Source organism: Daphnia pulicaria, chromosome 6, assembly GCF_021234035.1.
Source record: "Daphnia pulicaria isolate SC F1-1A chromosome 6, SC_F0-13Bv2, whole genome shotgun sequence".
In the NCBI taxonomy this organism is placed as follows: domain Eukaryota; kingdom Metazoa; phylum Arthropoda; class Branchiopoda; order Diplostraca; family Daphniidae; genus Daphnia; species Daphnia pulicaria.
Window position 1 is genome coordinate 16,102,062 of NC_060918.1, and position 17,422 is coordinate 16,119,483.

Below are 17,422 nucleotides of genomic sequence, written 5' to 3' on the forward strand. Positions count from 1 at the left end.
ATTGGGCACTGTCGTCTGTTTGCGAAATTAGTGACGATGACAGTGCTATTTCGAAGGAGACTAGGCTCGTACATTTTTTTCCAGAAGTTATTTCCTTGAATTGAAGTAGACAATTTTCATTGATTATTAACCCTACATGATAATCAAACATTTTACTGTTTGTGCACTATCAATTTTGTACTAGGAAAATAGCACAAAGATTCGTTTCAAATGGGCTGCAGCCAACTTCTACACACCAAAGAATTCCTTCGTCTAACACACCTACCCAACCGACAACACCCTTTAATGCAAAAACTACGTTTACTTTTAAAAAAGTCTACTTGTGGACTGTTAAGAAAAATACTAACATCGCGTCCAAAGAAATAGAGAAGATTAATTGTGGAAGTCGAGATATTTGAAATAGACAGTAAAATGTTGCCGTCGACCATAAAATATCTTGGCCGTCCTATGATAAAAATGCATTTATAACTTCGATGCATCGATGCAACGATCACTCTTAAAATTGTTAGACTGGTTTGGTGTCCAAAAAATCATATCGAATAAAGTACGTCCTGCTCTTCTCGAAAAAAAGAACAAGGACTCAAAATTTAATTTCATTAAAGTATTATTTATATTATTATTTATTTATTATTTAAATATTATTATGAAAATAAAACGCCTTTTTTCTCTGTCTCTAAAAAGATGACGTGGTATTTTGGAAAAAATGTGTTATTGATTTTATGGTATCTAAAAAAGTAATTTTTAATACAAAAGTTGGTACCGTTAGAACGAGAAATCTACTCTCTTTTGAATGGTATTATTAAAAATTTGAAGACGTCAAAGGTTGAGAAAAAAATAAAGTTAAGAAACAGTTTAACTTTTTTGCTACTCGACTACTGTGCGACTAAGTGACGTTAAAAATTTTCTGCTTAAGCCACGCTTATTGGTTCTAGACTGTCAAAAATATTCCTTTTATGCCTTACCAGAATTCCCCACAAAATATATTTCTAGATTTTATTTAATTGCAACTAAACAAAGTAACGTAGCAAATAACATCACTCAACGCAGAATTTATGGGCTTTTTTACCATTGTTGAATGTACCGCGATTAAGTGCTAATCATCTTAAAAACTTTAAGCTAATTTGTATTTGTTGGACGAATTCTTGCTGTAACCAGGTATAATTCTGTGAACCCTACCATGATCTACTTGCCTTGAGACAGGCGATCCTCCCCTTTATATACAGCCCCGGAGTTGTAGTCAACAATTTTATATGGTCACGTCAAATCTCAAATCTTGACAGAACCATTTTGGTTACAGGTTTTAAAGAACACGTTACAAGAAGACGAAGCAATAAAGTTCTCTATGCATTTTTTACGACTGCAAATTCGAATGGCAATTTTTACATTATTGTTGGCAACCTGGTTTCAAATTTTACTAGCTATTTTTCCACAAAATGAAATCGTGAAATGGACCTGTGGTTTTAAGTGGTTTTAAGGGAGAGGTATTATACCAAAGAAAAAGCCGAATCAATTTTTATTTGTCAAAACTAGGTAGTAATTTGAAACGAATCCCGAAATCTTTCGATTGCAATTTGATCAATCAAATTCTCGAAATAAACACAATGTGTTATTTTATATATAACTAATTAACTCATTCCGGAATGCCTTAGTCCTTTCGGGATTCTTTTCCAGAAAAATCCTACACCAAAAAGAGGGGACTTAGGACACTTGAGGGATAGATTTCTTCTTAAGAGTGAAGATTGTGGCTGTTACTCCATAATTCCATTTAGATTGATTCACACAAAACACAGACTTTTGAGTTTCCCAGAATACCCAAAAGACAGACATTACTTTTTTTAGGAATTAGTAAGAGTTTTAATGATTGTTTTAAATATTTAAAGTGTAGGTTTTGACGTTTATTCACATAAAAATACCGTACAACAATATCAAATAAGTAACAAGAACTAGGGGATTGTGAAAGAAAGAAGTTTTACAAGAACGTAACGTTGAAGAGACAATATTCATTAAATCGATTTGGATTATTTAATCTTTTTAAGTTTTGTATATAAATTATCATAGGGCAACACGCGATACCTTGTTCGCAAATTATTTTCTTGACATATGTACATAGCCAACATCTGTTCAATTGATAAATTTGAAAAGGCTGTGGCGAGTGTAGATGAGATGAAATAGTGTGGTACAGAAGCGGCTCAATTTCAGTACAGCGCAATTAGGGTTGTACGTTATCTCTATAGCATTACAAAATAACAAATCAAACCAGATATTTAATGTCGAGAATATCATAATATAATGAAGAATGATGAACTATTGGGGAAAATAAATCGTCAAATCTTAGCCATCAATGGCGTTTGGCATAATCTATTCGCGAGACTATCTGGGTTTTAAAATATTGAGAGAATACCTATTAGGTAAGGAATGGTTGGCCACGGTTTTTAAACAGTTGCAATCTAGTCTAGGACGCAGATGGTAGTTTTAGTTAATGTAGTAAGTGCGACACTTATTTTGCCATTCGAAAAAAAATTTGATTTACATGGTATGGGCAAAAGATAAACCATAGTCGACAAATCGGTTACAACGAGTCAAATTAAAATCTATTTTTATTTTTATTTATTATTATTGTTATTATTATTATTTACTTATTTATTACTATTGTATTTGTATTTTTTTACATGGAACTTTAAACTTGGGTATCTGATTAAGGGATATGATTTCTAAGAGGTATGGGACAAGACGGGAACGTTCTAAAGCAGGCAGGCGAGGAGTGGGATGTGAGGATTTTTTTCGATAGTGGATACCAGGATTCCCATCCCAGTAAGTCGAATTTATATTTTTACATGGCGCTTTCCAAAAAAAAACTCTATTTTCTTTTTGTTCTTTTATCATTCTTTCTAGAATCGAGTCTCGAGTCACTGGGGAATCAAGTGAATTAGATATCTATTGTTTTCTGTTGTCTTTAGTCCGGGAAAAATGTGTCATCTTCGAATTATGCTGTTGTGGTGGCTGTTGCATCATTCTCTGCAAGAAAATGCTGGTAGAGCGTAACAGGTTGCGTGACTCGTCAACCTCGGGCCAAATCGTTTCTTCTTCTTCAATCTCTCGTAAAAGATCATGATCTTCCAGAGTGGCTAAGGTCGGTACTGGAGATAAGGTCGGACGATGGTTTGGTGTCTGATTGCTCGTGCGATGTGAAATCCTGTGCTTCCCTACTGTGGTGGGGCTGGACGCAAAGTCACTCTTCAATGTTTTGTTGTTTATTCGGAAAACTGCTTCGTCCGCCTGCTCTTCCTGGGAAGTGTGAATAATACGACTCGAGTGCTGGTGTCGATGCTTTCGCAATGTCGGCTCTTCCATTATTTCACTCAGTGTGTCGATATATTCACTTCCAACGCTTTCCGTTTCTTCAAATCGGCCTTTGATGACACTTGATGGTATCTCGAACACACTCCTACCTTCGGGCATTTCAATGACTGTCAGCTCAAGAACAGGCGAAACGACGTTTGTTGGGTCTAAAATTTCGTCGGATCGGATGGAACCTGTGCGCAAACAGGTAAAGTCATATATGCTATTTTAATAGGATATCCCTCCGTACATCAAATGGGGATCTGTGTGGCACAAAAAAATCAACAACAAACAAAAATCGATGATCTGTTACCTTCAATTTCAGAAGAGCAGTTACGTGGTCGGAAAAAGCGAGTAACTGGCTTGCGCTGACCATCTGTGTCTTCTACTTCTATCGCCAGTCCAAAGTTACGGCCACCTGGAGCAAGCCACCATCGAGCGGCCAATTTAATGTCCAGCTTCATAAAGTTTTCTTCTTTGGCCATAGCCATTTGAGAGTCTAACAACTTCTTCTTCTGGACTGTTTGTATCGCAAAAAATGGAAACGAGAAATGATTATTTTTCGTTAGTAGAAAATCATAATAGCATTGCATATTAATAAATGTATTAAGAATAAAAATATATCGACCATCAAATGTTTTAAAGCTCACGGGATTTTGATTGATTATTCTGTGTTAATTTTTCGGTCTATTTTCATGATAGAACGACCTAAAAAAACCGCCGGAGAATTGAAATTCATTTAAATATTCAAACTATGGTACACCACCTCGATCCCGAGTAACGAAATGAGTTTGGTAGTTTCCCAGAAGTATGAAAATGTAAAAATGAAAAGAATTACAATGTAACGAATTGCGTAGCATTTCTATTGTTATTCCCAAACAGGAAAGCCTATAGTATTAATTTATTCCTATCTGTACAGTTTTTAACGCTCGTCTGCAAAGTTATGCCTAACACGAATTATTTAATTTAAAAAAGAAATGCAATATGTACCACGGTTTCGTTTGAGAGCGCGAGTATAATTATGAACCGAGACGCGAATTTTCTCTTCGTCCGAAGGCTGCAATGGGGTGTCAAAAAATGGTACGGCTTTCAGCATTTGCAGAGGTTGTTCTAGACCAACGAATCCTGAGCTTGTATCTGCTTTTTCTGGGCCGAGGTTGACTGAAGGAAACGCCTCTCCCTGGCAAAAAAAATATGAAAGTTAGCAGCAGAAACAAGAATACAATCTATAAAAATAATTCCCAGTTCAGGCCCAGTTCAGGCACAGTTGCCTGTTGATTTGTCAATCATATTGTTTCACCTACCTCAACGAATTTAAGTAGACGCAACTTAGCCCCAGTGACAAAAAGTTGGAACCCATTACGAGTCTGAGATTGGATCCCGCTTAGATTGAAGAACAGATGAAATGACAGTGGTGATGAGGATCCTGACGACCAGATTTCTTCATCCGCGTGTTTCGGCCCGTCACCTGTGACAATGAAAACGTAAAACAGAGAAATAAATTGTGATCAACTGCTCTTCAAAATTCATTCATCATACATGATGGTTGCAGGTAACGAGTGCGTTCGTAGAGGTCGACTGTTGCTTCAGGGCGTTGGAACGGAGAGAAAAAAGGGGGAATTGGGGGAGCACCGGGCAATGTCCCTCCCGGTATTGCCGGAATTTGAGGACGACCATTAAGGTTAACAAAACCCAGAACATTTCGGAACACTTCTTGTTTACGTTGAAGAGCCGACCTAAAAATCATCAATCCGAATCAAATGTTTAAAATTAATAGTTCAATTTAAAAGATTGGAAAAGTTTTTTAAATAAAAAAAAAATCGAGCAGGGAAAAATTAATGTAGATTAACAATGCGGAATAAAATAGTAAAAGAGTTAAGTGAAAGTTAATAACAGACTATTGGTTTATTGTTGGAGCATGAAACCGTTCAAAAGGTATGGAAAAAGCGGTCAAGGTAAGAACTAAGAACAGACAAAATGCAAACTAAAGAAGAATGTTACTATGCAGGTCTACGAATATTTTCTAGACATTCCCTGTCTTTGTGTATAGTTTTGATCATATATTTCATATCTAGCCTTCATACTTTGGGACCGAATACAAAATATATTCATGCAAGCGTATGAAACATTCCCCTAAAAAAAAACAAAGAAAATAAGACTGAGGAAAAATAATGAATAATACAAGTACATGAGAGAATCTATAAATAATGCTGAAAATTAATTCCCGTAACAGTAAATTCTTGAAAAATAATTATCTGTGGAAATAGCTTTGGTCGCGGCTCTTGGGGTACAACTCGTTAACGGCGAGTGTGAATTTATTCTGAACCTTTTTTTGTTTACTTCTCACACGATAAAACTTTTGTTTTTTTAAGATTGGCTACAGGAAGATTGACGGATTGATTGTTCCACTGGGCAATCGTTAATGTATGATTCATATCGCCTGAGTGGGCCATGTATTCTCATCTCTTGTCTATTTATGTTGAACTCCTTATTTCATGAGCGTGTACGAACGAGTTTCATAAATGCAGATGAAACACCAAAATAGAACAACAGCAATCACAAAGTAATTTTTTTACTTTCTGATTTTCTTTTAAGTAGAGGTAATAATTTGGTTGCTCGGTAGAACAAGATTTCACGGAATTTCTTTACGTCTTTCTTGATTCTTTTTGTTAACATTAACGGCATGCAAGTGGATGAATAACTAAAATACAAAAATACATGCTGGTCACCGAGTAACGGAAAATTATTCACATAGAAATGATATTTAAAAGAAGTAAATTCTCTTTCAGCATATACGACAGCTTTATGTTCTTAAATCTGGATGTCTTATTACTAAATATGCAAAAATAACAATAACAGAGATCGTATTACAGACTAGCATTAATAATAACACGCTTTTCCATTCGTTATCATTTTTTAGTGTCGACAGTACACTTGAGCCGCCAACGAATTGTTGACTTATAAGTACAAATATCTTGGTTTCACTCGTACATATATTTTTGAGACGACAAAAACAAATCATCACACACACTAACTATTTGAGTTGCTTCAAATAAACCTATTCCTTTTTTTCTTTTCCTGTGCAACACTTTTGCAAGGCGTTTAAGTCTACCATTTCCTCATATGACGTTTTCCCTTGTACTGTTGTGTCGGAACATTTGGTCAATTAAGGGAAATTTGAGAATTAGGGAAATTGAGACATGAGACATTTTTTATGTCATGAGAGGACACAATTGGAAAATGGAACACGTGGAGCGTTTCATAAAAGTCTATCTGAGCACGAGAAGGGCTCGTGCATGCGTCTTCACAGTCGGGCAGTTCCAGACAGGAAAAACTTGGAGCGGTTTTTTCCGATTTCCGTCACAGACACGGCACATAACACGTAATGTAAACACAGACGCGTCCATTCTATGACGCACAGACTTATATCGGTCCAGACATGCTACTTTTCGTCGAACCAAGAGGAACACGGTTTCAAACCCGAAAACATGCGACGTTACAAATGCCAAGAAGGTGGAGAGAAGAAGAAGAAAAAAAGAAGAAGAAGAAAAAGCGAAGACACAAGAAGAAGAAGGAGAAAAACAGAAAGAGCAGAAGAGGAGAAATAAGAAGAAGGGGGCATGTGATGGCAGATGGAGGGGGTTTAGAGGAGATGAGGAATGCAGACACCCGCCACCACCAGCCGGCAAAGAGCAAGGGGAATGAATGACAGTGTCAGCAACACTTCGCACTTCTCCAAAAGAGATGAAGATGAAAACAAAAGTCTATGGATCTTTGGTAAGCCAAAAGAAAAATGAAGAAGAAGAAGAAGGGGTGAGGGTCAGCAACACAAAAAAAACGAGTACTGTGCTACACTACAGTAAACACTATGTGGGAGGAATAACTCAATAAATAATATATAGGTAGAGGAGCTGTGAAATGCTTCCCTATCAAATTCTCTTTGGTCTTGACCACACTTTCATTTCACGACTTCCGTTAGATATAGTGAAGGCAGTGTCGAGACGCTTGAGAGAAAGAAGGGGGAGAGAGATTTTTGGTATTTTTGGTATCGGTATTTTTCACAAACATCTAATCGTACCACGCACGAAAGTAATTATTGCTACTCTTTTTTAGGGAGAAACTAGTGGAAAGCCACAAAAGGATACAGAAAACATGCAGGCATTGACCATGACTACTTTATGTGTGCTGCACCAGGCTGGCGGAGAGGTGTTGGCCACCGCGCTAGAAATAGGGAAATAAACTACATAAGACATTCATTGACTAACGCGATAAAAAGCAGTCTGCGAGTGCTGTGTGTAGATTGTCAATCGTACAATAAGAAGTGCGTAAATGGTAAGATCTTCATCATTTTGACATTTTCCCCCTATTTGATAAAAGAGCCAAGATCTCCTAGTTCGTTCCTTTTTCTCCTTCTCTTTCTACCAACCCTTTCCTCATTCTTTGGCGTTGCTTTCCCCATTGTACTACACAGATTGATCAATCCTTGTCTTCCTCATGCAGTCTCAACGTCTTTGGAGGAGTGACTAAGTACAAGATTCATTCATCCATCTATTCATTCATTCGAAGCTTAAAGCTGCAAGCCCCTTCCCGCCGAATACCAATAAGATGTCTGGCCAAAGCCGCTGTATTGCTCAACTTGTAAAACATTTATAAATACGCCCATATAGCTATTGACAAATGAAGGCATCAACTATTCTAGAACTAGGTAGTATATATTTTGTATCTAGTTTGCATGCACTATGCAATAGGATATAAACCAGAGGAATTTAAAAAAAAATAGCGATAACTTCACAGCAAAGTTAGAAAATGTGTGTGAGGCCGAAATGTATGGCTTTTATCTTCATTTTTCAGCACTAGTTTACCTACAAAATGTATCTATTTCTAGTCTCTTTTTCCCTTTGAACGTAGAAGATCGCACACGACTAATTTTTTTTTAATGAATACCCGGGTAGCACACAGAATCTGTTTCAGGTCTGTTACAGATCTGTTGATTCTGTAAATCGTTTGAAATGGGACAATCTTACAAACTGTAAAAAAATGCAGGTATGTAACAGATCTGTAATTTAAATTACTATTAAAGAGAAAAAACAAATTTTCGAGTAAAAAAGATACAATTTCCGAGTGATTTGGTATTGAACTATCAATTCAACTATCAACCCCTGATATCCTATTCGGGTACTATACCCATCTGCATCACGACCACTAACTTATGATCACGTAAATGTCATATGTATACCTATAGTGTATAATCATCAAATCATACAACTTGTAAACTTATACATTCAATAACCGGTCTGGCGTGTCTCCAAACTGCGTGCAACCTATGACTACTACTCTTATTCACAAGACCGAGATCGGCCCTACACCAATTACAAAGTTTTTTATCTATTTAGGTTAAAAATACTTTTAGTCCGGTGCTATAAAGTGGGTAAACAACATCAATTCTCTACTATAACCTAAGTAAAATATATTTATTTTTCTATTTAATCCTGCTTTCTGCTTGATAGACACACGGAACATGTCGATGCTGTATTACAATAAAAAATAGTGAACATGTGAGAAATGACCTGAAACCTGTCCCAGAACTGCTTTACTCCGTAAAAACAAATAACACATAAACATATGGAAAATGGTCTCACCAGAATTCTGTTTTCGAGAGATAAAACAGATCGGTTCAACAAGTTTGAAAAACACACTTTAACCGAAATCTGCAAAACAGACAAAATCAAGGCAATAAATTTCTTGTGAAACAGAACTGTATCAGACCTGACACGGATCTGTTCACAGGTACAGTACCCACCCCAAGTTTGGAAACACGACGAGTGTTTCCGCGCTTTTAACATGGCGGCTTACAGGCCAAAGTTTTCCCCTTTTTTGGCGATAACTCACGTTTAAGTTATCACAAAGAAAAACTAAAAAATCCTCTTGTAGAGGGAGTAACATGCTTTCACCATGATTTTTTGAAATTTTTGTGAATAGCACTTTACCCGCGAATCCATAGATTTTCAGTTTGGAAACATTTGCGTTTCCGCCTTATGTTTCCATACTAAAGGGTGTGGCACTTAACAAATTGCCAAAAATTAAAATTTGTAAATTTCAAATTGAAACTTGCACCAAAGGTAGATGACAAATTGGGCAAAGTTTCAATTTTTTAAAATAAATCACTGATTTTTGGCGATTTTTGAAATAAAAAAGGTTGATTAATTTTGATGGTGCAGGGGCGAAATCCTTGCCCGGGGGAAGAATGGAGGAAAAAGAATGAGGAAGAACATTGAGGTCCGGCGGTTTTCCCTCTTGTATTCTTTCCTCGGGGCAGGATACGCTCCATGCGACGCGAGAAAAACACAAAAATATAATTTAAAAAAAAAATCGCCAAAAATGCATGTTATTCCCTCTACAAGAGGATTTTTTAGTTTTTCTTTGCGATAACTCAAACGTGAGTTATCCGAGTTATCGCGAAAAAAAGGGGACACTTTGGCTCGTAAGCCGCCGTGTTAACAGTGCGGAAACACTCGTCATATTTCCAAACTTAGAGTGGGTCCACTACTGTATGTAAAATGAACCGTAACAGCAATTTGTAACAGATCTATTTGCTACGGGGAATAGCCTTAGCGTGAGAAAAGATTGTAAAACATGACAGCGCAATCTTTGCGAATTGGAATCTTACAAATAACAAACATTCGACTTCTAAAATTTCGTTTATACCATCACCACGTGACCAAAAAAGCACGGGGGTGGGGAGTGGGTGGAAAAACTCGAGCCCCATAAAAAAATTAAGGAAGAATTCTGATGGGTAAAAAAAAATAACGACGAAAGAATAAAGTCAAGGAACAAGATATAACTTCCGGAAAGACTGAATCCAGCTAAATTAAACAACACAAAGTAGAACGTGTGGGCGAAAAATGTGTACCTGAATAAACCTGAAACATCACCTGCCTCTTTAAATTTTGATCAAAAATTTTGATCACGTATGATAAAAATTTTAGCGATGCAATATGTTATGTTGCGTATTATATAATAAATTTAACTCAATTATGAAGAACGGAATGAAGAAGTAAGCAATTATTTCATTCAGTATGAAGACAGCACAGAAACAGGATAGGTTCTAGAAATGGAATGATTATTCAGAAACTGGAATATCCGCGTTTTCCTTTTTTTTAAAATACATTTAGAGACTAGGCCATTACAGATTTCATCATGTTTGTAAACCTTGTTAAAAGTATTAAGCATATGCTTTAAGTGTGCTGCTGTGTATGAGTACTGTTAATTTCTCTCGACAATATGTCCCATAGGGGCGCCCCGTGGCGTCCTTCCTTAATCCTCATACAACGTCTATCATTCCTCTTTGCACTCTAACATATATGGAAACTTATAACCAAACGTGACAAATTCAGCAAAAATTGTTATTCATTGTTAAAAAGACAAGGCTGTGGTTGTGGAAATAAAATTTAAATAATCCCTTGTTCATTTTTTTTTTTTTGCTATGACGCCTATGCAAAACTGCTCCGTAATTCGTTAACATGATTCTCTCCGCCTGACTTTTCTCGATACACATACAGTATATAAAAAAATACTCATCAGAAAAGAGTTATGGATGCTAGTTGATGGTCTTGGTTACTGCAGTAGGCTAGGCGTAATCTGGTTACGAGCGTGTAATCTTGTAACCTGTATTATTACCTTTTATTTATTTATAATTTTCAATCATTAATTTGACAGGTTTTCTTGTGTTGTGGAAGACAGAGCCAAACACGAAATCAAATCAATATAATCTGTTGCTATTTCTAGCCAGTAGAAAACAGCACCCCTCGGGTGTAAACCCATGCTCGTCACTTCAAGAGAATTTCTATAATTGAATCCTAGTCATGAAATGTTAAGTCTATTCCTTGGAACGCGTAAAAATAGCTCTCCCTTTTCCCCAAAGCCAACATGAAAGAATAATTACGCCAGAAACAGGTGATCTTGGCACACTCGGCTGATTACATGCGATTACACGGTTCTAAATTCTGCTTTGCTTGTGTGGGACTTGCTGGGATGTCACTTTTAAATATATAACTTTTTCATCCATCTCGTTGAATCACTTGTTTTGATCCACTACTTCCACTTTGGATTTTTCTTTCGCTTCGTCGATTGCCTTTGACAATTTGGTGTTCCTGGTCATTCCCGGTTGTATCGCAGTCAATAGCCTGAAAACCCACTCTCTAAGAAACGCTGTGTTCTAAAAGGAAACTAATGTTTTGCTATATCTAAACATGACTTGTTTGTCACCTCCTCCGACACACGATGTTTAGAAATTTTTTTCGAAACAAAAATGATTCCCCCCAACCAAACACATTTGTTTTCTTTTTGTTTTTAACCTAACCGCCCCGAAAGAACCCCAGGCTATGCTGGAAGCCATGGCCTTGTTATCCCTCCCCTTATTTGCATATTTCTCGAAATTCTTACAAAATTTTATTTACATAAATAAATGAATTAACTTTAAAGTTGAATACCTTAATTTGCAGCTAATGCATTTATACTTAATTTGGTAAAAATCTAATCCTCTGCATCCTCTATATATTCATTTTATTAGATAAAAAAAATTCATTGAGGGGACAATTCCAAACATAGTTTCAAGAAAGCCATAAACAACTTTTTCAAATAAGTACGATTCAACAGATTAAGTACTTTAAGTCCCAAAAGTACTATCAGTCAACATACTTTAATACAATTAGTGTAAAAAAAGCTTTTCATTATGTACTGTTTCTTTCGTATGCTATATGTATGCGTATTGCCTAAACATACGTAACGTGCATAGGCACGGTGCGTGAAATGGCCTATACATCTAGTTTGTCCGTCGATATAGTTGACTAAGCATATCTATGCATCGAGTGTGTCGCCAAATGGCTCATATAATGTTTTTTAATTCATTTGTGTGGTGTGTGTGATGGGTGCTACGAAGCGAATTGGAAGTGATGTTTGGATATTCGGAAAAATTTTCAAAGGTCCCAACGCCCATCGTCTAATATGCCATGATTGTGAAGGATTCTAAATATATCTAGAATGGCACAGTGGATCAGCATCGAGCTGGGACCCGGGAGTTCCGAGTTCAATACCCATCGCAGCCATATCAAATAAGTGGCATGGGCCTTTTATTAAGTATGTTGAATAATTATCCTACCGCCGCTGTGTGAAATTTGGAGGAAACAAGCCGTTGATAATTTTCTGCTAGGATGTATTCAAACTAAAGATAAGGTTTGCAATAAACTTGATTATCAAACCAATTCACGCGATATATACTTATTTCATTTGTTGATGTTTCAAAATGTTTGTTTTTTACATCCCGCCAAAGAGATGCAAAAAGTTAACATTTTTACCTTTTCTTAACGCAATGTTTAGTTAAATCATGTGTCGTTTAATGAGGGGCGTTTATTAGGTTTAATGTCAAAAGTGGCGCGAAGGTAAAAATGAGAAAAAGAAATTTACTCCATTTTTTAAACTTTGTGTTTCCGTTTTGAAAACATAGAATTTAGAATATTTTCAAAGCATGGTCATGTTTCCCTTTTTCAACACAGCGTTTCTTAGAGAGCACTCTGATGTGCATGCCCACCCACGAAGGTTCACATTAGTAAACTATTTCTACAGTATCTATGTTTTCCCAATAAATTTCGCACTGCTGATTCCGTGAAGCCTTTCTTCAGCCTAATCGACACCTACGTAAACTGAGGCAGCAAATATGTAATCAATTTGTGGGCATCAAAATGAAAAGCAATTGAATCGGGGTGTAAGTCATCATACCCACCATCGAAAAAAAAAGAGACGCCCAGAAGCCAAAAAATCACGACGCTCAAAAAGTCAAGAGTTTTGGTGTGATTATTATCGACCCGATTTACCGAATGGCTTTTCCCTCCCACTACTGAAAGTGACCACTTGACTGGATTGACGCAAACCAAAGCTGCCAACAAAAAAAGACGAGGGCCACGCTGTGCGAAGCGAAATGTCACAGACATAGATTTGCTCACTCGTAGGCCGTCTATTCATATACGAAATATCTCAATTTAAAATCGGAGCAACAACCAGCGTTTTGAGTGGGTTGACAAATATTAGGCAAAATAAAGTGAGTGCAGTCATGGCTGTTCTTCAAGAGGAAAACTAGCCTGCCCATTTATTCCTTCATCGCAGCGACTAAATTTACCAACGCAATTTAAAGGCTAGACAGATTACTAAATACATACAGTCCCCTCACATAGTTTGGAAACAACTTTAAAAAATTATAAAAAATTGAAATTAATCAATTTTTACTTGAAACTTGCACCAACGGTAGACGACATAGTCGTCTACATTTGGACAAAGTTTCAAATTTTTTAAATGAAAAGCTGATTTTTGCCGATTTTTTTATTAAATGTTAATTTTTCTTCTCACGTCGCGTGGTGCGTATCCTGCCCCGAGGGAAGAATAGAAGAGGGAAAACCACCGGACCCCTTTGTTCTCTCCAAATTAATCGGCATTTTTTCTTTAAAAAATCGGCAAAAATCAGCTTTTCATTTAAAAAATTTGAAACTTTGTCCAAATGTAGACGACTATGTCGTCTACCGTTGGTGCAAGTTTCAAGTAAAAATTGATTAATTTCAATTTTTTATGATTTTTTAACTAGCATACACTTTAGCTTGGAAACATATGGCGAGCGCGCCGATGTTTCCAAACTTTATGTCTAGCACTTTGGGGATAAACTTCAATTTACTAAAATCTGAAAAAAATCATGGTGAAAGGAAATTCTTTCCTCACCAAGATGATTTTTTTAAATTTGCTTTGCGATAACTCAAACGTGAGTTATCGCGAAAAAAGGGAGACACTTTGGCCCGTAAACCGCCGTGTTAGAAGCGCGGAAACACTCGCCGTGTTTCCAAACTTTGTGAGGGTACTGTATAGGTCTACACAATTTAGCAAGAAATGTCTACATAGCAATGGAAGATAAGTAGGTAGTATAGCGCCCAACTACTTTGAACAACACTTCCGGCAACGGCATGCGCGTCATTCATACGCTATAAATATGTAGTTTATTTAAATGAAAAATGCGAGGCGACGGGTGAACAAATTATAACCTCCCCTCGCTAAAGCAAACTGGTCCGTTAGCAAAAATTTGAGCTTTTAGTAAAAATATTAGCTGATGCGGAGCTAATGCAGCATTCAGCATTCGCTTACAAGTTACTGTATTATTGCATTTCATTAATTTTGCATTTACTAGATGAGAAACGACGAGTTGCCATTCATCAGTGGTCGCCACAGGCAAGTCAAATGTAAGTATAAACGCAAAGCTGCAGAAAAAATAGCTGCGGTATTTTGTAGTTATAGCCTACTTTACTACTATAGATAGATAATACGTGGAAATGTTTTTACTGAATGCAGGATATTCGAGGATATTACAAAATGGGGAATTGTGGTGTCATCAATGTTTCCTTACCTAGTGCTCATATTAACAGCCACATTTGATCTGAAAATTAAAAAAAGGAAACAACAACAACAACAGAAAACCAATTTGGAAACAATGGGAATAATAAAAAAAAAACTTCGACTATTAATTAAATAATGGCCATTACTGCAAGACGTTGGGAACCCAAAATTAAGTATTTTTTTCATATTTGTATAGTGACGGTAAAATATAGAATCTGCGTAAAGTTGACGTCTACTGCCTGTCATTAATATAATCATGTTTTTGTGAATTTATCTGATGTACACACTTGCACTGATCTATAGAATCCCAATAAAATGAAATACTGATAACTTGATAATGCATAGTACATTCCTTATTATTCGAGCTAGAGTCTAAAAATGTATATTACAGCAACAACCTAATACCGTATATCTTGCGCCACTCGATCGGCAAATACGGATTGGCAGACTATAATATCATTCAGTGTGGAATGTTTGCGTGTCAGCAATATCCTGTACGTGACGGATTGCGCCTTTAGCGTTCATGCAATTGAAGTCCGCAATAAAGACCCATCAGACACTGCCACCCACACAGTGGTGAAATGTAATCAACTCTAAACGACAAAAGACTAATTACTACTATCAACCAAAATTAATTAAAGCGAATGTAGGTGTCTTGGTGATGGAGTGCAACTTAAACAAGCAATCACACAAAATAATAGAAATTACTGACTTCTGTAGTAACCATATTTAGAACCTAAGCAGCAATCATTTTCCAATCTGAATTTCTAATTGCTGAACTATCGTAGCGACCGAATTATTTACTTGTGCAACTCACGAAACCAAATTTCCCCGTTAACAAAAGAAAACAGTAAATATTTAAACAAAAAAAATTATAGAAACAAAATGAGGAGTAAATCACCTAATTTCGAGCCCAATTACGCGAAATTATTGTGATACTCCCACATTTCCATCGAATTTTTAGAGAATTCAAAAATAACGTGAACACCAAAGTGAAAAAAAAGCTTCAAAAATTTTAAGAAGCTATTACCTGTTGCGTTGATGAATGATGCTGATTTGAGCGTCATAAGCGGATGCAGGTACCGCCACTTCCGGATGAGCAGCATGCGACGATGAATGCTGTTGGTGGTGGTGTTGTTGCTGGCGGCTGTTGGCGGGGAAATTATGGTGATTGACACTGCTGGAATGGCGGATGGCGAGCTGCTTTTGGCGAGAGGCTTCGACATCTTCGTTGCTGACGTTGAAGAGACGAAGAAGGTCTTCGCCGAGCGGCGACGACGAGGACAAAGCAGAAGGGACGGCAGCCGTGCCGGACAGCGGAAGACACTCGATCATCGTCAGCACATGAACCAGCACGAAACAGATCAACAATCGACGAGCCGCCACTCGCTCAATCGGACAAACAAAGGTTTTCATTTTTTTTTTTTTTTTTTAATTACAGCTCTTTTTATCGCGCTTATCAAACGTCCAACCGAAAGTAATAGCCAATGAAACAATTAACGGCAGGGAACTATATAATTTTAAATGCAATTGAAACCCAAAATGAAATGACAAGCCAGATGCAAGGAAATTCAACTGAGTTGGAATCTATAGAATGGACAGTCAGAGTTAACAAGTTGCCTTTCGATGAACGAATGAAAACCGTCAGTGACAAAAAATTGAAATCAGATGCAATAGAGAGAGAGAGAGAGAGAGAGAAAGAGAGAGAGAGGTGCAAGTGGGCGCAACTTTTTCGGGGAACGCCGCGCGGAAACGGCGGGAGTCGGAGTGAGAATGGAGAGAACGATAGCCAAAACCCGACTATAGAGACTGGTGGAGTGCGAGAGAATGGTGAGACACGGCGTGCGCTCAAGTGGAGGCGGAAGGATGGACTGAAGGCGGGCAGACGTTTCGGGCCGGTGCAAAGTCTTGAGGGGGTCCGGGACACACACACAGGCAGCAGCCGAGAGAGGGAGGAGGAGGAGGGAGTGAAAAAAAGAAGAGGGGGGGGGGAGGAAGAAGAGATGGTGAATGGGAAAGAAAGAAGGAAACAAAAATGACGGAAAGAGAGGAATATCTGTACTGTGTGTTTCTGTCTAGATTCACACTCTCACACACAAGTCCGAAGAGGTTGCTTGCTTTCGTTTGGTCGCTGTGTGGGTCTGTATGTGTAGACGCAGGCGAACGTGTTTGATGTGCGTGCTGCGTGTGTGCCTGCTGTATGGGTATGGCGTATGGCCGTATGTATTGGTGATATTGGCGGCGGTGATGGAGCTGGAGGCAGCCCAAAGCTTCTCTCTCTCTCTATCGCCTTGCCAGAGCTTAAGCTCTTTTGGGTGAGTGGGCGTTGAAATATATAAGATACGGCAAGGAGAGAGAGAGAGAAACTAGTAAATAAAAAAAAAGAGAAAAAAAGGAAAAACAAAAAACGGGCTTGAACGTGTTTTTAGTCTTGGCAAGCCACGGAGATGAGTGAATAAGTGAATGAAGCGGGCGGGCCGTCAGACATTTCACAACACTTCTTTTCTCCGAAACTAATGCCAATATCCGACGGCCAAAGAGGGAGGAAAACAAATTCATACATTCATAAAAGAAAGAAAGAAAAAGGGAGAGAGAAGGACAACAACAAAAAATAAGATAGAGTATTAAAAGAGAAGAAAAAACTTGATTGTAAAAG

The 17,422-nt window shown here is 37.4% G+C and overlaps 1 protein-coding gene across 2 annotated transcripts; it reads right to left on the minus strand.

Moving 5' to 3' along the window:
- Positions 1–1,880: 1,880 nt before the first annotated feature.
- On the minus strand, positions 1,881–16,709 carry LOC124343460. 2 transcript variants are annotated; one of them, XM_046796779.1, is made up of 7 exons: positions 15,797–16,709; positions 14,777–14,806; positions 4,879–5,075; positions 4,644–4,807; positions 4,330–4,519; positions 3,653–3,859; positions 1,881–3,533 (listed from the first exon to the last, which is right to left on the minus strand). In XM_046796779.1, exons 1-7 carry the CDS (start codon positions 16,180–16,182, stop codon positions 2,935–2,937), a joined length of 1,773 nt encoding a protein of 590 aa, XP_046652735.1. In that variant the 5' UTR covers positions 16,183–16,709; the 3' UTR covers positions 1,881–2,934. The 2 variants fall into 2 exon arrangements, with proteins under 2 accessions (XP_046652735.1, XP_046652736.1); XM_046796780.1 differs by lacking the exon at positions 14,777–14,806 and having other exon boundaries at positions 15,797–16,708.
- Between the last annotated feature and the right edge of the window lie 713 nt (positions 16,710–17,422).